At 42.9% G+C, this 24,322-nt stretch overlaps 1 protein-coding gene across 2 annotated transcripts in view; it reads left to right on the plus strand.

The window, feature by feature from the left end:
* LOC106541283 (putative E3 ubiquitin-protein ligase HERC3) overlaps nt 1–24,322 on the plus strand; it is a 62,311-nt gene that overhangs the window by 37,429 nt on the left and 560 nt on the right. For both annotated transcript variants that reach the window (XM_087724096.1, XM_087724097.1), the window contains 13 exons: nt 1,121–1,232; nt 2,510–2,699; nt 5,312–5,475; nt 7,752–7,865; nt 9,099–9,122; nt 9,211–9,300; nt 13,921–14,091; nt 15,098–15,241; nt 16,100–16,266; nt 17,892–17,958; nt 19,951–20,033; nt 21,707–21,890; nt 22,498–22,600. In XM_087724096.1, coding sequence (XP_087580222.1) covers nt 1,121–1,232; nt 2,510–2,699; nt 5,312–5,475; nt 7,752–7,865; nt 9,099–9,122; nt 9,211–9,300; nt 13,921–14,091; nt 15,098–15,241; nt 16,100–16,266; nt 17,892–17,958; nt 19,951–20,033; nt 21,707–21,890; nt 22,498–22,600 — 1,613 coding nt within the window. The remainder of the gene's footprint in view (nt 1–1,120; nt 1,233–2,509; nt 2,700–5,311; nt 5,476–7,751; nt 7,866–9,098; nt 9,123–9,210; nt 9,301–13,920; nt 14,092–15,097; nt 15,242–16,099; nt 16,267–17,891; nt 17,959–19,950; nt 20,034–21,706; nt 21,891–22,497; nt 22,601–24,322) is intronic.

Below are 24,322 nucleotides of genomic sequence, written 5' to 3' on the forward strand. Positions count from 1 at the left end.
AAATGGAGCCTCCTCTTCTGTCAAGAGAACATCGGCTGTAGTTGCAGCTCCTAATAGCTGACTCAGTGATTTACTTGCAAGCTCACCAGCTCACATGAGGTTGGTATTTGGTACTGCAAATTCTCTTTCACTGCAAAATGTTGTAGACACTAATTTGTGGAGACCTCTAATACAGCCCATCAGGTATATACAGTTCAGTTACATGATTTGTAACATTGCAGTTTCTTTTGCTGGTCTCCTCATACAGTATTTGATATGAAGGTGTCGTTCGGTATTACAATTTGTTCCATAAAGAGACCTATCCAAACTTCTTAACTGGATCAATTATTGATCCTTTTATTCCATTTGTTGGCACAATTTGCTCTGGGCCAAGAGCTGCATTTTGCTTTTAGTTGGTATGATGGTGTTTCTGCCTTCAAAATTGAGCAGATCTAAAGGAAAGGGGGGGGGGACCCTAAATTTGAAAAAAATATAAAGCTATATCTCCTCATTAAGGAAGGGTGAACTATTTTCAATTCAAACTTCTTTGAATCCATTGACTATTCAATGTATGGAAAAGATACTCTGAATTCAAAATAGTTTGAGTTGAACTTTATACATTTGAAAACCGTTGTAGCCGACTGGATTCTAATTGGTATTTAGGAATACAGAATAATCCTGAGAAAAATGAAAATGCCTTAATATTAGGTTGCTGATCAGAAACTTTTTACTACTTTGGATAAGGTTCTGCTCCTGTAAATGATATCTGTATGAGAAGTTTAAGTTGTATATACTTAAGAGCCGAGGTGGCGCAGTGGTTAGAGTGCAGCACTGCAGGCTACTTCTGCTGACTTCCGGCTGCCAGCAATTTGGCAGTTCAAATCTCACCAGCTCAAGGTTGACTCAGCCTTCCATCCTTCTGAGGTCGGTAAAATGAGGACCCAGATTGTTGGGGCAATACACTGGCTCTGTAAACCGCTTAGAGAGGGCTGTAAAAACACTATGAAGTGGTATATAAGTCTAAGTGCTATTGCTATAGGTTGCAGGTTGCTATTTTTACATCCAGTGCATTGCATGATTAAATTCTCTGCTCCAACACCCCATCCCCAAATGATATAAATCTGCTTGTATTCTTTTCTAGAATAGATGAACATTTTAAAACGAGTCCCAAAACTCCAGGGATTGACTTGAGTTGCACCAGAGTGATGTTTAATAAGCTAATGGCATCTCAGCATTCTACATTGCGTGATCAGGTACTGAAATGTAGTAAAAGTATTAAGCCGAGGGTTTGCTTCCTTCTGGGAATACTTAAGGCGAAAGCTCAAGATTAAACTCTTTTTCTCAACTTGCTGCCTGGTAGATTGTGGGAATGTCCGGGGGGACATTAGGTTGAAAAAGCTTGAACAGAAACTTCAAAGAATCGATTCATTAGTGCGTATTAAACTGTTGGGATTAATTCTGACATAATCATATCGGTTGTTTCCCCTTGATAAGTAAAAACAGAATTATGCATTTTACCTCTTACGCATATCTGGGTACTCATCCCATTGTTTTTCCCCCATGGTTTTAAAATTTGAAACTAATCTCAAATTTGAAATTAACTAATCAAGGAAAGAACCAGTCTAGAACTAAAGAGACATTTCCTGACAGTGAGAACAATTCATCAGTGGGACTACTTGCCTCTGAAATTGTGGGTGCTTAAAGATTGGAGAGTTTTAAGAAGGGATTGGACAATCATTTGTCTGGTATGATACAGGGTTTTCTGCGTGAGCAGGGGGTTGTACTAGAAGACCTTCCAACTCTGTTCTACTCTACTCTACTCTACTCTACTCTACTCTACTCTACTCTACTCTACTCTACTCTCTGTACGATTCTTAAAAAAAACTTTAGAAAACTAGGTTCACTTAACAACCTTGTTTCTAATCTAAGAACTTTGGTGGTTCACTTAACAAATATGTTGAGAAAAGTCATAAAATGCGGCAAAATTCACTGAACAAATGTGTCACGTAGCAACATACATTTTGGGCTCAATTGTGATTGTGCGTTGGGGACTACCTGTACCTCTCACTGCCTCGTCTTTATGGACAGGGTTGTAGAACAATTGAGGTGTCTCATGCCTTCACAGAATTCAAAGAACCAAGTAAATAACTTACCTGTTTCAGTTTTTTGGGGTTGAATTCCTGCTACCAGAATTAAGCTATATTAAGTCTTAGAAACTATACAAGCATAATAGAAGAGCCATGAGCCGCAGTGCCACAGTGGTTAGAGTGCAGTACTGCAGGCTACTTCTGCTGTCTGCCGGCTAACTGCAGTTTGGCAGTTCAAATCTCACCAGGCTCAAGGTTGACTCAGCCTTCTATCCTTCCGAGATGGGTAAAATGAGGACCCGGATTGATGGGGGGCAATATACTACTCTGTAAACTGCTTAGAGAGGGCTGTAAAGCACTGTGAAGCGGTATATAAGTCTAAGTGGCATTGCTAGTAATAAGGGCTATAATCCAGGCCTAATTTTCTGTCTTCTTTTTTCCAGATCTTGAAGAGCTTTGAAAGCTACTTGATCCCCCAGCTGCCTAGCTCTCCACCAGATGTTGAAGCCATGAGGATCTATCTAATTCTTCCAGAATTCCCTCTCTTTCAAGACTCAAAATATTACGTAACCTTAACGCTTCCTTTGGCAACGGCCATACAGCGCCTGGAGAAAAATCCCAGTAAAGTTTTAGGTAGAAGATGCGCACCTCTTTTTCTGGGAGCGGGCTGCCTTACACTGATTTGAGGACCAAATAAGTCACAAAACAGGTTTTATATATCAGCCCTGTGAAATGCCAGGAAACACTACCACTTATTCTTCAGCCCAGTTAAGTCTTCTAAAGTGCTTTCTCTTAACATCTATGGCTATAGCCCTTTCTTGAGGAGAAAACTTCCTCGTAGAAACCACGTTGTAATATTGTGGTCTTAATAGCAATAGCAATAGCAGTTAGACTTATATACCGCTTCATAGGGCTTTCAGCCCTCTCTAAGCGGTTTACAGAGTCAGCATATCGCCCCCACAGTCTGGGTCCTCATTTTACCCACCTCGGAAGGATGGAAGGCTGAGTCAACCTTGAGCCGGTGAGATTTGAACCGCTGAACTGCAGCTAACAGTCAGCTGAAGTGGCTGCAGTACTGCACTCTAACCACTGTGCCACCTCGGCTCGTCTTCCTTGGTTGTGGACATCATCAGTGGTGCTTTTAGGACATCTTCCACTTCACCTGTCCTGATCATCACCTTACTTGCGTGTGCATCAACCAACACATTTTTCCAGGGGGAGGAGGACAAAAAGGGCTATGTTAAGGGGTCAAAGATGAGTAAAGGAGACAAAATTGAGGGATCCAGTGGTAGACAATTCACAATATTCCCCTTCTCCAGCTATAAGTTCCTTTTTAGATGGCACTTCCAAATTGCATTTTTTTTTTGCATTTTATCTTGCATTTTTATCATCATTTAGAACCCAAAGGTGCTTTTTCAGGAGGTAACTGGATCTTCTTGTTTTATCTTTGGAGACTTTTTGCTTCTCATCCAAGAAGCTTCTTCAGCTCTGACTGAATGGTGGGGAATGGAAGGATTTACATTCCTTGCAGACAGTTGGTCATTTTTGAGGGTCGGTGAAGCACTTGGATATTTATCTGTGTCCTCAGGGTCACCTGAGTAGTGCTAATGGCTCCTGTAGTCTGCAATTTTTTTCTGGAAATCCATTCAAGCTCCCACACCATTGTTGAAGGGTGTTCATCCCAAATTGCATAGCTATCTAAAGCCTTCCATTCCCCACCATCCTGTCAGAGTGGAAGAAGCTTCTTGGATGAGAAGCGAAAGATCTTCAAAGAGTTATCTTCAAAAAACAAGAAAGCCCAGTTGCTTCCTAAAAAAGCACCTTTGGGACAACCATGACCTGGATAACAGCATCACTTGAGACATCATTTAGAACAGTGTTTCTCAACCGTGGCAACTTGAAGATGTCTGGACCTTAACTCCCAGAATTCCCCAGCCAGCATTTGCTGGCTGGGGAATTCTGGGAGTTGAAGTCCAGACATCTTCAAGTTGCCAAGGTTGAAAAACACTGATTTAGGACCTTAACTGATGCTTTAACCTCACAATAATAAGGCGTGCAAATAGTCTCATCCAGTGCCCTTCAAATCTCTTCCAGATTACCATTCCCTCAGCTTTGTTTCGTAAAACAAATATAAAAGAGGAGTTTTGTTGTTGAATGTTGAATCAAGAAGCTAAACAGAAGGCACCAAATGATTTCACCAAATCACCAAATGATTTCCAAAACAGTGAAGTGCCAAATTTCACTGACCCTTTTAAGAAATGTTAATGTCCCCTTTGCAATATGGTGCGTTGCTGTTAGCCTGATTAATACCTGGGTGAAGAATGCTTTTCAATGCATCCTATAGGACTATTTTTTAATATGTAGGAAATGACCAGGCTGAGTCTGAGGGAGGAGTCAAACACCTCATCAGTCATGAGTCCCTTCGTGCCCACAAGAGAGCTAAGTTCAGCTCACTTTGAATTCCTTTTTATTCTTAACACCCGCTAATTTCCCTTGACTGTTAGTTGGTCAGATTCTTGTAGACAGCTTAAGCTTACAATCAATCCTTTTACACATTTGAATTACCTGGATCTCCCGGTTTCCTGGTGCTTGACAGAAATAGTCCTTCGTGCCGGAAGAATCACTAATCCAATTTGCAGCCCTTTTTTCCCCGTCCTCTTCATTTTTTGCGATTCATTTTAGGACTCCACATACCAATTGGACAATATGGACTGGTCCCCCCCCTTTATTCAGGCATTTCAACAACATGATAGTGTTAAAACTCTTGGAAGGCATTTGGATTTAAGAGTGAAGTCTTTGGTTCGTGTAGCCAGTAAATCCGCTTGATTCAGGAGGATTCACTTCCCTAAGATTGGGTTACATCTAATATTTTTGAGTTTTTCCAAAAGTACATCTCTGATCACATTGAACATACTTGAGATCCTAGACCCTGGAAGCTTAAAAAGATATGTGGACTTCAATTCCCAGCATTCCCCAGCCAGCGTGGCTAGCTGGGGAATTCTGGGAGTTGAAGTCCACACATGAAGTTGCCAACGCTGGAAAACACTGGTCTAGGATCTGGCTGATGCCCTCCTTTTTTACCTGCAGGATCTGTGAAAGTCTTTCTTAACCACAGCAGCTTGAAGATAGGTGGACTTCATTTCCCAGAATTCCCCAGCCAGCCATCATGTTGGTTTTTCATTCAGTTTCCATTATTATAAACGCTGAAATCAATAACCCATTTTGCTTTATGTAACCTTATTTAGAAAACTGGTGGTCTCAGGTATGCCCAGAGTATTTTTTGAGGCTAGTGGATCTCTATAAAGATGCCGTGGTTTATCTCTTGAACGGGAAAAAAACACTCCAGATCCCAGTCCTGTACAGCAGTTACATCACAGCTGCATTAAAACTTCTGGAGAAATTACATAAAGTAAGAAAATAATTCTGTGACTCTGTTTATTGCTCTTTAATGACGTTGATTCCCCTGATGGTCTTTCCACCAAACATTTTATACATTGTATATATACCGTATTTTTCGGAGTATAAGACCTGCCTTCTTCCCCCCAAAAAGAGGGTGAAAATTTGGGTGCATCTTATACACCAAATGTAGCCCCCCCACCAGAAGCCAAAACACGAGGCATGGAGGCAACAATGGTCTGTGGTCTGGAACAGCTGATTTGAGGAATTCCGGCAGTCCGATCCACCCGCCAATCAGCTGTGCTGAATCAGGCTGCAATAAGTGCTGAAGCTGACCTGGCTGGTCAGAGTTTGCAACAGCAATCACATTCAGAAAGCACAGTAACTGATTCAGCAAGATTCAAAATAATAATAATATACAATACATTACCAAAAGCAGGTTTTTCAAGATAGCAGTAAATACAAGCAAAACACAAGCAGTTTCACTTTCAGTTCTCAGCTAAGCCAGGCTTCTTCCTGTCTCCTTGTTGCTCACACAGCAAATTTCAGAGTCTGAATATCCCTCATTGGCTGACTTAGTTGCTGTGCCTATTCATTGGCTGACCTTGTTACCATGTGTCAGCCGAATACCATGGATGCTGGTAGGCAGAGGCAGAATTCTTTTTCTTCTTATTTTCCTCCCCAAAAACTAAGGTGTGTCTTATGCTCCGGGGTGTCTTATACTCCAAAAAATACGGTATATGGAATACCTTAAGTTCTGAATTGTGTGGTTTTCCATTCTTGGAAGATATATAATGCAGAGTATAAATCTGAAGACCTTGCCTATTTGACTCTGCAGATTTATGTTCATCAATATCATGGGTGTCAAACTCGTGGCTTCACATTGCCGTCATGTGACTTATCGTGACATTTTACCCCTTTGCGGAGCTGGAGTGGGCGTGGGCTGCGCATGATGCATCCAGCCTGTGGGCCACCAGTTTTAACACCTGATCTACATATATGGTGCAATATTACAACTTGTGTCTGCACTTATGCCAGCTGGCATAAGATTTGTGGTGGGCAGTAATGTCATGATTTTATTGTCTACTGTTTTTAGTTCCATCATTAGTTAAATGCCACTTTTAAATTAAACTGAGTGAAAAATAGATAGATAGATAGATAGATTAATTGGTTGTTTGATTGGTTGGTTAAGTGCCATCAAGTCACTGTTAACTCTCAAACAATGCATGGATAGATTTTTCTTTAGAATAATCTGTCCGCAAATTGATTTTAGGACTCTTAGGGGTGTTTTGATTGCTGTTATTGTATGTCTACTTTGCCTTTCCTGAACCCATTCGAAAAATGAAACAAGGAATTTCAATGTTTAGACATTTCCGAATTGTACAAGATATTTCCGCCAAAATTAAAAATATTTATTGAGGCCAGATAATGAATAAATGCTCTATTTTATTAGCAAAAAAAAAAAAGTGCCATTAACAGAGAAGTGGTTGAAAAACAGGAATGCATTTTTGTGTCTTGACTTTGAAAAAACTATTATGCAAATTGATATGCAAACTATAGATAGTCCTCAACTTACAACCATCCTTTTAGCCACCATCCAAAGTTACAGTGGCAGTGAAAAAAAGTAACTTATGGCCTTACAACAATGGCAGCCCCCCCTCATGGTCACATGATCAAAATTTGGTTGCTTGGCAACCATCATGTATTTATGATAGTTTTACTGTCTTGGAGTCCCTTTTACAATCATCTCAGCTAGTTTCCAACAAGCAAAGTCAACGAGAGAAGTTGGATTTGTTTAACAACCATGTGATTCACTTAACAACTGCAGTACTTCACTTAACCATGGTGAAAAAGGTCATAAAATTGGGCATTCCTCATTCGACACCTCCCTGCTCAGCAATGGATGTTCTGGTCCCAATTGAGGTCATAAGCTGAGGACTATCTATAGAGCAGGGGTCTCCAACCTTGGCAACTTTAAGCCTGGAGGACTTCAACTCCCAGAATTCCCCAGTCAGCTTTGCTAGAGCAGTGTTTCTCAACCTTGTCAACTTGAAGATGTCTGGACTTCAACTCCCAGAATTCCCCAGCCAGCGAATGCTGAGTTGAAGTCCAGACATCTTCAAGTTGACAAGGTTGAGAAACACTGTGCTAGAGGGTATTAACTTAATGGGAAACCAAATCTGGCAGAGTCTGCCTTTCTTACAATCGGCCTTCGGTTGGGGATTTGCAATAATTCTATGAAGAACTTGTTTACTGTGTGATTCTGATATTTTTGTTTTTCCACATCAGGTAAATCAGAAAGCTAACCACATAGAATATGACAAATTTTATATCCCAGAGATTTCTAATCTGATAGATATTCAAGAAGACTACCTGATGTGGTTTTTGCATCAAGCAAAAGTGGTAAGAAGCTCTCATTTAATTGCTAAACTCAGCAATGCTCCAGGAATTAGTTAAATTAGAATGTTCTGTTCGCCTTGAATCAAAATTAAACACTACTCGACTGTGAATTCTGAAAGGTTTTTATGCAAGTTACTTGTATGCATATAGTCCCCCCACCCTCCAGGTTTAACTACCTGGACTATGTCAAATAGTTAAAGGAAATGTGCAATAGATTGAAGAAGCAAAGTAGTAGTTAATAAATTAAAGGAACAGAACAGAATAGAAACATAGGGTTTCCTCTCTGAGCAGGGGGTTGGATTTTGTAGGTCTTTTGAGTCCAACCCCCTGCTCAGGCAGGAAACCCTACAGTATACCTATAGGGCCTATGCCATTTCGAACAAATGGTTGCCCAATCTCTTCTTAAAGACTTCCATTGTTGGGGCACCCACAACGTCTGGAGGCAAGTTGTTCCACTGGATTAATTGGTTTGTTAGGAAATTTCTCCTTAGTTCTAAGTAGCTTCTTTTCTTGACCCAAAGGTGCTTTTTCAGGAGGCAACTGGACTTTCTTGTTTGAAGTTGTTTCGCTTCTCATCCAAGAAACTTCTTGGGTGAGAAGCGAAATGCCTTCAAAAGGAAAAACAAGAAAATCCAGTTGCCTTCTGAAAATTGGGACAATGACCTGGATGACTGAGAATCTCTACAGACTTCTCTCCTTGATTAGTTTCCACCCATTGCTTCTTGTCCTGCCCTCACTCAGGTGCCTTGGAGAATAGTTTGACTCCCTCTTCTTTGTGGCAGCACCTGAGATATTGGAACACTGCTATCATGTCTCCCACAGTCCTTCTTTTCATCAAACTAGACATACCCAGTTCCTGCAACCGTTCTTTATATATTTTAGCCTCCAGTCCCCTAAAGGAAATGTGGGGTACTGCATTTTTTTAGCCTGTTCTGAACGGGTGAAAATATCTAAATCAGCGGTGTTCAATTTAAAAACCTATGGACTTCAACTCCCAGAATTCTCCAGGTAGCCATGCTGGCTGGGGAATTCTAGAGTTTGACGTCCATAGGTTTTTAAATTGCAAAGTTTGGACACTCCAATTTAAACACTTTTTGATGGTACTAAATCTTATATCCGCAGGTATGTGTGATTGTTAGAATGAGATGAAGTTTAACGGAATGGCTACAGCCAGGCTTGTTGGAAGCTCATGCTATTTATATTTCTTTTTTCTTCTCTCCCTTTTCCCTTGCACAGAAAGCAAGACCATCTATCATGCAGGTAAATATTCCAGTTCCTCTTTGCCGGAGCAGTTTTCAGTGGAATTTAACACTGCCACCATTCAGGTGAACTGTTCCTTTTTTTCCAGGACTCTGTGACTCTGTGCTCTTATCCTTTTATCTTTGATGCACAAGCCAAAACAAAGATGTTGCAGACAGATGCTAAGCTGCAGATGCAGGTATGGTGCCGCCTTTCACTTTGCCTGTCTTTTTCTTTTGGAAGCATTTGCTCCTCCAGATGTGACAATTGGCCACCTGACCAACATCACGAATGTGTTTGGGAGCAATAGGCTGGAAACGTTAGTTCCTTCCTCCAATCCAGGCTAAATTAGATGGATTGATTTGCCTTTGAAATAAGGTGGATCTTCATTTACATCAGCTGGGCCCAACCTGAGTCACCTACAGTCCTTCCCATCTTGGATGTGAAAAAGTGGGATGCTCTGTCCTTTAACAATGAGTGTCTGCATTTCCAACTAATAGCCAGGAGATAGTGTGGAATATTTATTTATTTATTGTTATTTATTTATTAGTTTGTCAAACATATAAGAGATAGCAGCTATAAGTATCAACATGGACATGAACAAAATAAATGAATACAAATAAATGGAGACAGTAGGACCAGTGGTGGGTTCCGGAGATCCTGTCGCAATCGGTATGCTGTGACGGGACCGGATGTACCTACTGCGCTGCGACGCTCCAGCTGCTTGGCGGAGGTCGCACAGGTGCCGTACGCTGCGTGTGCATGCGCAAATGGCCCGGTTGGCTTAAAACAGGTGAGGAACACAGGTGGCCGGGCCCACCAAAACACCATTTTGGTATGGTGGCCACTGCTCCCAGCTGCCACCGGTACGCCTGTACCGGGGCATACCGGCTGGAACCCACCACTGAGTAGGGCAGGGATGGAAGACATGCAGGTGCGCTTATGCACGCCTCCTTTACGGACCTCTTAGGAATGTGGTGAGGTCCACGGTACACAGTTTAAGATTGATGCTGTAGGGGGTTTGAGGATGTAACAATGGAGTCAGGTATAGCATTCCAGGCGTTGACCACTCTTGCTGAAGTCCTATTTTCTGCAATCGAGTTTGGAGTGGTTTACCTTGAGTTTGTATCTATTGTTTGCCCCGAGTAATGTTGTGGTTGAAGCTGAAATAGTCGTTGACAGGCAAGATGTTGTAGCAGACAGTTTTCTGTACTATGCTTAGGTCCGATCACAGGCGGCACAGTTCCAGATTGTCCAAGTTCAAAATTTCGATCCTGGCGGCATAAGGGATTCTATTGTGAGCAGAGGAATGGAGTCCTCTTCTTGTGAAATCTTAATGCCGTCCTTTTTGGAAATTATTCCACATTGTGTATGTATAAAATACTGTGATGTCAGAAGTGACGCTGGAAGGCAGAACAATAATTTTGCGGTATCCACTGCCGAATTCTGCTTTTCCTGGGTAGGAATTCATCCTGAGTTACTGCTTGCACTTCCCAGGAGAGGGCGCTAGTGCAAAGACTAAGCTACCTTGTTTTCCTCCAAAGAGAAGGCCGCTCGGAAAAAAAGAAAATTATGGTCATAGGATCTTTCCTGCCAACCTGTGTGGCACTGGGGAGATTATTTGGAGAGAACCTAGTCAAAAGGACGAGTTGACTTTTTTTTTTAACAAGACGGCTTAAAGACTAGTAATCTCAGTTCTTTAAAGTTGCGCTTATTTTAATGACTTTGTGGACATGTAGATTTTCGTGGCAACAATATAGAAGTGGCATCCCAGTACCTTGGGTTCCCCACCCCACCCCCCAATTTGTTACTGTAGCGTACAAATTGATTTAGCTTCTGGTGGTCCCTTATCCTAGGAATGGGTTAGGTTTTTTAGGTTAACACAGTGCGCCCAGGGGTGGGTTTCAACCGGTTTGCGGCGGTCCCCGCGAACCGGTTGGTTGGCGAACCCGGAAGTAAGTAACTTCCGGGAACGGCGAAGGGCCCACTTGCCCGCCCGCGCTCCTTACCTGGTTTTGACAAGTTCTGCGCTTCCACGCATGCGCAGGACACATACAGCGCCTGCGCGATCCTCCAGGAGCAGCTGGAGCATCGCACAGACGCTAGTATGCATGCGTGCACTGCGCGCATGCACGAGGACGCCGCCGGCCCCGTTCCAACCGAACCGGTTGGAACGGGGCGAGAAACCCACCCCTGAGTGCGCCCCACTCAACTGGAGAATTCCATAGTGCTGTTGACCAGAAAGTGTCGGCTAGCAACCCCCCAGGGGGAGAGCCTTCTCTGTAGGAGCGCCTTCCCTCTGGAATCAGCTGCCCCCGGAGCTTCGTATAATCCCCAACCTCCGGTCCTTCCGACGCACCCTAAAAAGTTGGCTTTTCCAGCAAGCCGGCCTGGCCTGAACAAAATAAAATAAATGATTGATTATTGTTAATTTTAATTGAATTTTTAAAATGTTATTGTTAATCTTAATTGGGTTTGTTTTTTGGATACTCTGTCTAATTTTTTTTAAACTTTTGTAATATGTGGTTTTTTTTTTTAATGTTGTACGCTGCCCTGAATCCTTTGGGAGAAAGGCGGCATATAAATCCAATAAACAAACAAACAAACATAGGAAAGTGTACAATCCTTCTGCTCCTCCTGCATCATCTTCATAAAACTTTAGACTGCCAGAGTGAAGCCACCTTCTTGGCTTTGTTGCTGCCTAAATTTTATTGGTACATGTTTCTGGTAGTAGCCAACAAAGCAGAGATGGCCAGGCTCTGCATCTCTCAATATTCACACAGTATGTTGTTACCCGTGGTGGTGCAGTGGTTAGATTGACTACCGGCTGCCTGCAATTTGGCAGTTTGAATCTCACCAGACTCAAGGCTGATTCAGCCTTCCATCCTTCTGAGGTTGGTGAAATGAGAACCAAGATTGTTGGGGGCAAAAGGCTGACTCGCTTAGGGCTGTAAATTACTTTGCAGCGGTATATAAGTCTAAGTGCTATTGCTATTGCTATCCTTTAAGAGCTGTACAATTGTTGCATTCAAGAAGGCTGGATTTGATTTGAGAATGATCTTTTCTTAACTGTTGAAAGAAATGTCCTTTTGGGTTCAGCTCCAAGTGGGGAAGAAGACACTGGAGACATGGAGGCTGCTTGGAAAGATGGTTTATTGTTGGACAGGGCCACATGGCTTGAGCCCTGTACAGAAAAGGGGATCACATGTTTCAATGTTGATGGAGAAGAAGAGAAGGGCTGAGGGAGGGGCTTGCTAGGCTTTTTATACCCTGTTTAGTCCCACCTCTCTGTTTCCTGTTCCTGTGTAAGAAATGTATTCTGACTGGTTGTCAGACTCCCATGGTGCCATGCAGGGGGCTACTCTCTAGGCTGTGATGAGTTCTCAGTTGCCTTGTGGTCAGTTGAGTAATGTTCCTTCCCCCTACAGCTGCAGTGAGGAGAAGTCTTTATTATGTAAAGTGGGCTAGCCTGGCCATCTTAATGGCCCATTAGCTGGGGATGGGCAGAAAGCTATAGGCAACTATTCTGTCTTTTAAAACATGTTTCTTTTCACATCCAGAGAAATATTCTGCCTTTTCAATATTTCCTAGGATATTTCATTTTTCTGGGAGAGGGCTGGATGATAAATTCCCACATAACCTTATTGAATGTATTTTGCAGGTTTAATGCATGTTTGATATCTAGTATGAAAGAATCCCATAAACATTAATAGAATTTTCTAAAGGTAGAGAAATATTCCTTTCCCCTTCTTTCTTTCCATTTGCATATGGACACTTTAGGGAATAGGATTTTGCGGGGAAAGAAGAATAATTTGAGCTCAAAGTGTTGACGATTAGACAAAAATTTGCTCTTTAGCATAGCAGGTATAATTCTTCTTGCTGTTTAGCTCTGAAAAGAATGGAGGAATTCAGAGGCTGCCTTTCTTTCTATCCATGGGCAGCAATTCCAGTTTTCCAAAACTTCACAACCAGCATGTTCATAGTTGAGAAATCCACCCAACTGGAAATTGCCAACGTTGAGAGTCTTAAGTAACTGCTTCCTATTTTAGAAGGTTAATATTTAAAGCTCAGTATATATGCGGTACACTGGGATGTGGTGAGTCAGTGGCTAAGACGCTGAGTGTCGATCAGAAACGTCGGCAGTTCGGTAGTTTGAATCTCTAGCGCTGCGTAATGGGGTGAGCTTCCATTATGTCCCAGCTTTTGCCAACCTAGCAGTTCGAAAGCCTGTAAAAATGCAAGTAGAAAAATAGGAACCACCTTTGGTGGGAACGTAACAGTTTTCCGTGCGCCTTTGGCGTTTAGTCATGTCGGCCACACGACCACGGAGATATCTTCAGAGAGCGCTGGCTCTTCGGCTTTGAAACGGAGATGAGCACCGCCCCCTAGAGTTGGGAACGACTAGCACATATGTGCGAGGGGAACCTTTACCTTTATACATGCAAACCCCTAATAACCTCAACTTTTGAGATTGCCTCTTTATAATGGCAATAGCAGTAAGAGTTACATACCATCCTCAGTGCTTTACAGCATTCTCTTAGTGGTTTGCACTGTCAGCATATTCTCCCCATTAACCTTTTATTCATTTTACCACCCTCCGAAGGATGGAAGGTTGAGTCAACCTTAAACCGATCAGGATCAAACTGCTGGCAGTGGGCAGAGTTAGCCTGCAATACTGCATTCTAAGCACTGTGCTACCCAGCTACCAATTTATATCTACTTAAAGAAACATAACTCCTCTTCTTGGATGTCAGGTGAACAAGAGGTGGGGAATTGTTGAGGAACTCTCCCTTGATAGCCATTTCTCACATGTTTCTAGGTGGCCATTAGTGGAGCAAATCTTCAGAATGTCTTTATGTTTCTCACCCTGGAGCCCCTTCTGGCTCGAAGCCCATTCCTCGTCCTCCATGTTCGCAGGAGCAACTTGGTTGGCGATGCTCTGAGAGAACTGAGCATCCATTCGGATGTTGATTTGAAAAAGCCTTTGAAGGTAAGCTCCTCTCCCTGTGATCTAATGCTCACAGCAGCATCCGATTCGCATCTGGGCTGCTTCAGTGAGTTTTATTTCTGATTACTGGTGAAATTCCACGTGAGGGACTCCTTCACCCATTCAAAATAATGGCTTCCACCTGGAATGAAGAATGCTGTGAAGGGTAAACCCGTTTGTGAGGTATAATTCTTATTTTAAAAATAAAATAAAATAAAATACGATGACTTTCTCAGAGAGGTGAGAGATCCCCTGCCATGGCTTGGCACCCCAATTTTTCAATGTGAGAATTTATTGTCCCAAAGCTGCTTTTTGAAGAGACCACTGGACTTCCTTTGTTTTTCCTTGAAGACATTTTGCTTCTCGTCCAAGAAGCTTCTTCAGTTCAGAACGGAAAAACCAGAAAGTCCAGTTGCCTCTTGAAAAAGCATCTTTGGGACAACCAGCACCTGGATGACTGAGAATCTCCATAGACAATGACAATTGGTCATACTCTTTTGCCCATGAAAGCCATCTCAAGGCACTGTTTGTGAGGTGGATGGCCGTATACATTTGTTTAATCTATATATATGTAAAATGGCTTTGTGTGTGTATGTGTGTGTATGTGTGTATGTTCCAGCATAACTCTGGAATGCCTCAAGCAATTTCAACCAAACTTGATACACAGAGGATGTATTCTCTGGAAAAAAATACTGTGGGGGTAAGACACCTTTAACACCCCCTCAGTGTCTGTATTCCGTTAAGATACAGCCTGTTGTGCCTTAAAATGGCTTCTACTGTGCTGCCTTAAAATGGCTTCTGCTGTACCGTGCAGAGGAGTTGCCATGGTAAAGGCTTCACAGTACTCCACAAGGGTACTTCCTCTGGTAAGGGGGAAAATCCAACATTAGAAATTACATTTGGTCCGGACATTTTCCCCCTATAAAAAAATACCCAGAGAATGCTAGATTATCAACCAATAGTTAAATAAAACTGCCCTTGTTGAAATCAATTCAGTATGTTCTGGTAGGTGATCTTTGACGGTGAGGAAGCTGTAGATGCTGGGGGTGTCACAAAGGAATTCTTTCTCCTGCTCCTGAAAGAGCTTTTGAATCCCATCTACGGAATGTTCACCTGCTATTCAGACTCAAATCTGCTCTGGTTCTCGGATACTGTAAGTATGGCTACTGCGTTCTTCTGAATACAGGCAATCCTCGCTTAGCGTCCGTTTGAAATAACAATGGACTTCCCTGGAGTATTTATGACTTGGTTCTGAAGTTGCAATGGCCAATCTCTTCTCCACCCCCCTCCCCAAGTCATGTGAACTCATGTTGAACACTTATGGCCTCTAACACCCCTCGGTGTGTGTGTATTCTGTTAAGATACAGCCTGTTGTGCCTTAAAATGGCTTCTACTGTACTGCCGTAAAATGGCTTTTGCTGTACAGTGCAGAGGAGTTGCCATGGTAAAGGCTTCACAGTACTCCACAAGGGGGCTTCCTTTGGTAAGGGGGAAAATCCAACATTAGAAATTACATGCCAAATCCCGGCATTTTCCTCTAGTTTCTGGCAAAATGTCCCATAGCAAACCATTGATTTGGTTAACGGTCATGGCATTTGCTTCACATTGCAACCATTGTGTCTGTTTAACAACTGTTGCAGAAAAGATCATAAAATTGGGTCAGTTAGGTCAATGACCCGATTTACAACTGTAGTGACTTAAAGATTGGGATGGCGAGGCTCCATGTAAGTCAAGGGCGATCTGCAATTGGCGTGGAGCTGGGCTGCGGTGATGGCTGGCGTGCCCACAGAGACGGCTCTGTGTGCCACCTGTGGGACGTGTGCAATAGGTTTGCCATCACGGCTCTAGAGTTCAGATTGCTCTGTGGAGTAGTACATCTGGAGTTCTCCGGTGAAGAAAGTCTGGGCAAAACAAATATTAGTCTTGGAAGTACATTTAGCAGCTTTTTAACCTGACAGCTATGATTTTAGTTTTAGACTTCCTCCTAATGCTGCTTTCTTTTTTCCTCAAGTGTTTCGTTGAGCACAACTGGTTTCACCTAATTGGCATCATCTGTGGTCTGGCTATCTACAACTTCACCGTGGTGGACCTCCACTTTCCACTGGCTTTATATAAGAAGCTTCTGGATGTGAAACCTGACCTGGATGACTTGAAGGAGCTTTCTCCCTTGGAAGGAAGGTAGATGTTGCCCAGGGATGTTATCCTGGCCAATTTGCATGGTCAGCATAAAATTACAATGTCCTCTCTTGTGGGGGGAAAAGCAAAGAGTTAGAAAACATGTACTGCATTTTTCGGAGTATAAGAAGCACCGGAGTATAAGATGCACCAAGATTTTGAAGAGGCAAATTAAAAAAAAAAAAGTTTTTGCACTCTGCAGACCTCCCCCAAACGACCCATTTTTCACAAAAATGGCCCCATTTTTTTTTTTCAAAAAAAGGGCATGCATAGCCTTTAGGAGGCTTGTAGAGTGCTCCTGGGGGCTGGGGAAATTGAGCAAAAAATGGCCTGTTTTTTGTTCATTTTTGCCCTTCCCAGCTCCCTTGAGTACTCTGGAAGCCTCCTAAAGGTTATGCACGGCCATTTTGGTGAAGGGGGTGGGGTTTCGGGAGGCAAAAAATTGCTACATTCAGTGTATAAGACGCACCCAGATTTTCAGCCTCTTTTTGGAGGGAAAAAGGTGCGTCTTATACTCCGAAAAATACAGTACTTTAGACTGAAATTCAGTACATTTCCTTGGAGACGAAGCTTTCCATCCCCCAAGGTGACATCAAAAGCAAACCATGTGATTATATATAGGACCTTTGAAAAAGAGCCATGAATCATGTATGCCCAACATGTGCAAAATTTGACAACCAGTTTGGTGTACTTCAGGCAGTCCTTGACTTACGATCCCAATTGAGCTCAACATTTCTGTTGTTAACTGAGACATTTGCCCCTTTTTGCAACCTTTCTTGCCACAGTTGTTAAGCGAATCACTACAGTTGATAAGTTGGTTACATGGTTGTTAAGTGAATCCAGCATCTCCGTTGACTTTGCTTGTCAGAAGGTCTCAAAAGGGAATCACATGACCCTGGGATACAGCAACGGTCATAAGTATGAATCAGTTGCCAAGCATCTGAATTTTGATCAATAGCAATAGCAATAGCAATTAGACTTATATACCGCTTCATAGGGCTTGCAGCCCTCTCTAAGCGGTTTACAGAGTCAGCATATCGCCCTCACAGTCTGGGTCCTCATTTCACCCACCTCGGAAGGATGGAAGGCTGAGTCAACCTTGAGCTGGTGAGATTTGAACTGCTGAACTGCAGATAACAGTCAGCTGAAGTGGCCTGCAGTACTGCACCCTAACCACTGCGCCACCTCGGCTCCACGTGATCATGTGGAGGTTGGAAAGGTGGTAAGCGGGAAAAACAGTCATAAATCACTTTTTCCAGCACATGCAACGTTGAATAGTCACTAAATGATCTGTGGTAAGTCGAGGACTATCTGTAAGAAAGATAGTGGATGAAGAATGAGGAGACTCAGGTTCTTGTCTGCCATGGATTGGCTTACTGGTCGAGTTTGGCCTAATCTCACCCGTCGAGTTTGGCCCAATGTACCTCACTAAGTGTGAGGAAAAACAAGGGATTCCTTTGACAAACATGGCGTTTGTGGTGGGGCAAAACTCACTTAGCAAATATCTCACTTAACAACAGAAATTTGGGGCTCAATTGTGGTCATAAACCAAAGGTTACCTGCACATAGTTAAAACAACCAGTAAATTCCTCCCTTTTTCTTCCTGTTATTTTTATCCTTCTGTTTAGGAGCCTCCAAGAGCTTTTAGATTATCCCGGAGAAGACATTGAAGAAACATTCTGCCTCTCCTTTACAGTAAGGACAATTCATAGCCACTTTTTGTGTTTGTGAAAGCTTAACGAATGCCAGTGCTTCAAAGCAATATTTGTTCCACATTGGTTGGAAATAGGAGCTTTTCTACACGCTGCTCTCCCATTTCCAGGAAATACACATCAAGAGAAGATGGCCTCTCTTAAAGCTCAGATTTGAAGGCATTAGGGGATATTTGTGCATTTGGGATATAGCAAAAAAGACGTTGGATGAATATATTGCTGAAAAGTTGTATCCTTCTTCCTAGTGTAGTTTTTCTTCTCGGCCCTATATCTCCCAACACTCTATTTTTGGATTCTTTCAACTGCAAGTCTGAAAATAAATGGAGTTCATAGGTGGTATTCAGCAGGTTCTCACCAGTTCTGTAGAACCGGTAGCAGAAATATTGAGTAGTTCGGAGAACCGGTAAATATCGCCTCTGACTGGCTCCACCCCCATCTATTCACTGCCTCCTGAGTCTCAGCTGATCGGGAGGGAAAGGGAGTTTTGCAGTAACCTCCTGGAGTGGGAAAGGAAAGGAGATTTTGCAGTATCCTTCCCCTGGAGTGGGAAGGGAAAGGAGATTTTGCAGTATCCTTCCCCTGGAGTGGGAAGGGAATGGAGATTTTGCAGTATCCTTCCCCTGGAGTGGGAAGGGAAAGGAGATTTTGCAGTATCCTTCCCCTGGAGTGGGAAGGGAAAGGAGATTTTGCAGTATCCTTCCCCTGGAGTGGGAAGGGAAAGGAGATTTTGCAGTATCCTTCCCCTGGAGTGGGAAGGGAATGGAGATTTTGCAGTATCCTTCCTCTGGAGTGGGAAGGGAATGGAGATTTTGCAGTATCCTTCCTCTGGAGTGGGAAGGAAATGGAGATTTTGCAGTATCCTTCCTCTGGAGTGGGAAGGGAATGGAGATTTTGCAGTATCCTTCCTCTGGAGTGGGAAGGGAATGGAGATTTTGCAGTATCCTTCCCCTGGAGTGGGAAGGGAAAGGAGATTTTGCAGTATCCTTCCCCTGCCACACCCACCAAGCCATGCTCACAGAACTGGTAGTAAAAAAAATTGAGTCCCACCACTGATGGAGTTGATCTGTTGTCGTGTTGGAGTATAAGAGGCAGATTCTGACTGGAGAGAAAAATGTCTCAACTGTAGAACATCCTAAGGGTGCTTTTTTCAAGAGACAAGTGGACTTTGTTGTTTTTCCTTGAAGACGTTTCGTTTCTCATCCAAGCAAAACATCTTCAAAGAAAAACAAGAAAGTCCAGTTGCCTTTTGAAAAAACCACCATTGGGACAACCATGACCTGGATGACGGAGAATCTCCATGGACCTTTAGCTACAACTGTAGAACATGTTTAACCAATCATCCCCTCACTGGAAATTTTACAGCAGGTTCTGGATAGCCGCCTGTTTAGGACTTTAATTTGGATTCCTGTACTAAGCAGAAGGTTGAACTTTATAGGTTGGATAGTCTCTTCTAGTTCTTTAATTCATGTTCATGGATGCATGTTTTGAAAGTCCTAATTCGACTTCCTCACACTGGATTATCGCAAAGCGAAAAAAGAGACGGAGGCAAACTGGAAACTTTATTAATCTGAAAGTATCTCAGAACCTACCTATCCTATCCCCATCTTTCCTAAATGGGCACTCTCTAAAAATGTTGACTGCCATCCTGAAAATTCAAGATTGAATAAATAGTTGAGAATTCTGGGACTTTTAATACATCTGCAGAATTTTCAGGTTTCAAAAATTTGTCCTACAGATTTTGGAATGAATTGTATACTTAGTTGTTTCAAAGATGACACTTCCGTAACCCTAGTATGTCAGATTAGATATTGTCATTTGCAATAAATCAAGACTTTCTTACTTTAGGCATGTTGGAAAGACAAAAAGGTTTTGTTTAAAATGTGCCCCTGGTGGAAAATAATAATTCAGATGCTGTTGCTCAAGAGATAAAAGAATAATGCAGCTTTGCCATTGTTTCTTTGGGTTGGAAATACAGATATGCAAAGAAAGTTATGGAGTAGTGGAGCAGAAAAATCTTGTTCCGGATGGAGACAAAATACCTGTGCAGAACAATAATAGGTAAGTGCTGGGTGATGATGAAGTTGAAGAAAGTTAAATGATGGAATCTGAATGATTTTGGATCCTTCACCATCAGGCCAACCGTGGCACGACAAAACCGCGGTCCACTAAAGCGCGCCCGATTAAAGCGCGTCGCCGACAACAACGACCGCGGAGAAAAAAGGGCGCTTTAAAAAGCGCTTTTAAAGCAAGCCGATTCACGTAAAGGTAAGGGTTAGGGTTAGGGTTAGGTTAAAGGTTAGGGTTAGGGTTACGTTAAGCGTTAGGGTTAGGTTTAGGATTAGGTTAAGGGTTAGCATTAGGTTTAGCGTTAGGTTAAGGGTTAGGTTTAGTGTTAGGTTTAGGGTTAGGTTAAGGGTTAGGGTTAGGGTTAGGTTTAGGGTTAGGTTTGGGGGGGTTAGGTTTAGGTTTACGCGTTAATTTTAGCTTTACCGCTCACAGCGTTCTTTTTTCGTCGCGCTGTGATGACGTCAGGTACGCGGTTTCGTCGAGCGCGCTTTAGTCGACCGCGGTTTTGTGGTGGAACCAGGCCAACAGCTTCAGTTTAGAATTCTTAGAGTATCAAATTTGCCTAATCAGGTAGGAAGGCATGCGTCTAAAAATGAAACTTAAGGAAAAAAGAGCCACGAGGAAACATGTTTCCTATCGATAATTAATCGATGATATGATGATGAGATCTAAGAAAGACCAGGTTCTATTCTTTGCTTCTGGCCTCTTTCATTATCTCAGATTTTGCTCCGTCCAAGGGGACATGGAAGGATGGAGGAAGGAAATGGAAGGAAAGGAATCTGTGCATATTTTCCTCGTCTAGTCATTGCTGACCACAGGGGGCAGCGCTCACCTCCATTTCAAGCCTGTTGAGCCAACACAGTCTGAAGAAATTTCCGCTGTCATGTGGCCAGCATGACATTGGAGAGCGCTGTTTCCTCCCCACAGAAGTGGTACCCGTTTATCTACTCGCATTTGCATACTTTCAAAGTGCGAGGTGGGCAGGAGTTAGGCAAAGACAGGAGCTCACCCATTGTGCAACGCTCGGGTCTTGAACCTGGGCTGTCAGCTTTCTAGCTGACAAGCCGAGCGTCTTAACCACAGAGCTATCGCGCCGCCTGTATCAGATGCTGATACATGGATTCAAGCTTCTGTTCTTTCTAGCGCATATTGTATTCTGCTGCATTTTTAGATTTCCACAGAACATGCTTGTTCGACTTTGTGCTCTCCAGCCGTGCCAGATTGGCATTTATAACAGATAGTAGGCATTGTCAGATTGGAGAAACCTGATCCCATCTAATCTCCCCCTTTCAATCCAGCCAGATTGAAAGAATAGGTCATGTAGTAGATGCACACAGGAAGGGGAAAAAAGAAGGCTAGCCACAATTTAAAGAGATAAAATATCAGCAAAATGGCATCCTTTAAAAAATCTTTTGCACTGCTTGTTTAGCTTACTTTGGCTGATAAAACTAAGGGATGAAAAATTAGGCTGCACCTCTGTTGCAATTCCCATGAACCTCGAGTTGGTAGCCATATCAGCACATAGGCTCCCTCAAGACTGTCTGTAGAAGCATTAGATTCCTGCTCAACAAAGGATCATTTCTATTTGGAGAGAAATAGGTTGTAGCAAGTCCCACAACCTGTAGGATAAATAAAGAAACATGATGCTCCTTCTAATCCCCCAGACAGGAATTTGTGGATGCCTACGTGAATTACGTCTTCAACGTGTCAGTGCATGAGTGGTACACCGCTTTCTCAAGTGGCTTCTTGAAGGTGTGTGGTGGGAAGGTGCTTGAACTCTTCCAGCCTACTGAGCTGAGGGCCATGATCGTGGGAAGCAGCAAATACAACTGGAAGGAGCTGGAAGAGGTTAGTCGGCTCTTTACCAATCCCACCCAGATTATTATTATTATTATCGCAACAACAGAATTGTATCACAGCGGCTAGTTGTTTCGCCGGATTTGGCATTGATTACTAGTCGGGCCCCACCCAGGAGCCCAGGGCGTCGTAACGTATTTTCTCGTAATATCCATGCGGATCCAAGCAGTGCGGCTTTTTGCATTTGACTGGTGGTGATTTTGTCAATTTTTAACTGTTTTAAATGTAATTCCAGTGCTTTTGGAATAGCACCCAGTGTGCCGATTACCACTGGAATTACCACTGCTGGTTTGTGCCATAATTGGTGGTATTATTATCATCATCATCATCATCATCATCATCATCATCATCATCATCATCACCACCATCTTTGGTGAGATTCACAGTCTTTGGGGCTGGTTGGTAGCTCAACAGCTCAAGTCCTAACCAAGAACCTAGGAACTGTTAAGGTAACGTCGGAGGATATAAGCTGTTCTAAGTAGGGTGGTTTTTTGTAAAATAAGAAAGATGTTGTTGTTGTTGTCGTCGTCATCATCATCATCATCTTTTTCTTCTTCTTGTTCCTAAAGAACATGTTGCATTTGTATCTATTTTACAGAGTGCAAGTTACAAGGGAGATTATTCAGCTACACACCCGACTGTACAAATGTTCTGGGAAACATTTCATGAATTCCCTTTAGAAAAGAAGAAGAAATTTCTTTGTAAGTATTTATGTAGAATTATCACTATTCTCTTCATCTGAGACCCAATTCAGACTGGTGATTCTCTCATTGAGCTTTGGTAACATAACACAAAAGCGTGACCCGACAAAAGCGCAAACGTCATAAGCGCACCGACAAAACTGCGGCGCTAAAACTGCCATGTCAAAAGCGCGTCGACAACAGCGCGTCGACAACAGCGCGCTGACAACAGCACGCCGACAGAAGCGCGATTTAAGTTAAGGTAAGGTTTAGGGTTAGGGTTAGGTTTAGGGTTAGGTTTAGGGTTAGGGTTAGGGTTAGGTTTTGGGTTAGGTTACAGCGCGCTTCTGTCGGCGCGCTGTTGTCGGCGCGCTTCAGGGCTCATTCGTCGCTCCTTCGTCGCACGGTTTTGTCGGCGCGGTTTTGTCACCGCGGTTTAGTGAGGCGCGCTTTTCTCGTTCGCGCATTTGTGGTGGAACCACACAGAAGATAGATTTCTACCATGTAATGGGCAATTCTTCTTGCTTCATGATGGCAAAACTATGGCAAGCATGCCAGCTGCTCTTCTGGTTTCCAGCGGGCACATGCACACTGGCAAGCTGGCCTTTGCGGGTGCCAGAGCCCCTGAAAACACCCTGAAAATGCTCCCCCTCAAAAAATGGCCTGAAAATGCCCCCCAAACACCCCCCCAAATAGACATCTGTGCACCGGCCAGCTTGCCTTCGTGTTTCCGGTGCTCTGGCATATGAGAAGACCATCTGGCTGGCATGCATGCGCGTGCTAGAAACTTGAAGCCCAGCTCTTCGAGTTTCTGGCGCTTTGGTGCCCACAAGTTCTGGTTTGGGTACTCGGTGCCGAAAAGATTCGCCATCGCTGTTCTAGCTTAACTGTGAAGTAAATGAAGTAAATGTAAGAAAAATGCTTAGATAACTCTCCTGCTCTTCCATGTAGAAAAATAGCAATTAGACTGCTGGTTTTCTTCTGGCTTGAATTTTTTTAAAATGGTAAATTACCGTATTTTTCGTAGTATAAGCCACACCTTATTCCCTCAAAAAAGAGGCTGAAAATCTGGGTGCATCTTATACACTGAATGCAGCATTTTTTGCCTCCCAAAACCCGCCCCCTTCTCCAAAATGTCCGTGCATAGCTTGTAAGAGGCTTTCAGAGAGCTCTTGGGGGCTGGGGAGAGCAGAAATAAGCAAAAAATGGGCCGTTTTTTTGCTCACTTTTTCCCTCCCAACCCCCAGGAGCACTGTATAAGCTTCCCAATGCCCTTTTTTCATCATAAAAAGTTTTTATTTTCCATTTTCATAGCATATAATCAATCACATGTATACTATTACACAGTCAATATCAAGTTGTATTATTAAGTACTTACATCAATTCATCTTACCATCAACTACCAAAGAAAAAAAAAAGAAAAACCCAGTTATTGGCTCTTCTGCTCTCCATACACCATATTTATACCTTATCCGACACTTTTTCTTCCCCTCCTCTGCTTCCCACTCTTCTACATCCTGTCTTCTCTCCATCATTTTCTACTCTACTTCCCCTTCCTTTCTCCTTCTCCTCTCTCCCCTTACCACTCCTCCTTATACACCTCACCTTCACCCTCTCTCCTATCCCTCTCTTCCTATCTTTCTTCTCTCCTCTGCTTCCCAATCTCCCTCTAATTCACTTGGTGGCCTGTTTTTACAAAAAATGGGTTGTTTCTTGCTCTTCTTTGCCCTCTCACCTCCCCCA

This window comes from Thamnophis sirtalis, unplaced genomic scaffold (genome assembly GCF_051295495.1).
Source record: "Thamnophis sirtalis isolate CommonGarterSnake01/CBP01778 unplaced genomic scaffold, rThaSir2_p1.2 scaffold_10, whole genome shotgun sequence".
Lineage (NCBI taxonomy): Eukaryota > Metazoa > Chordata > Lepidosauria > Squamata > Natricidae > Thamnophis > Thamnophis sirtalis.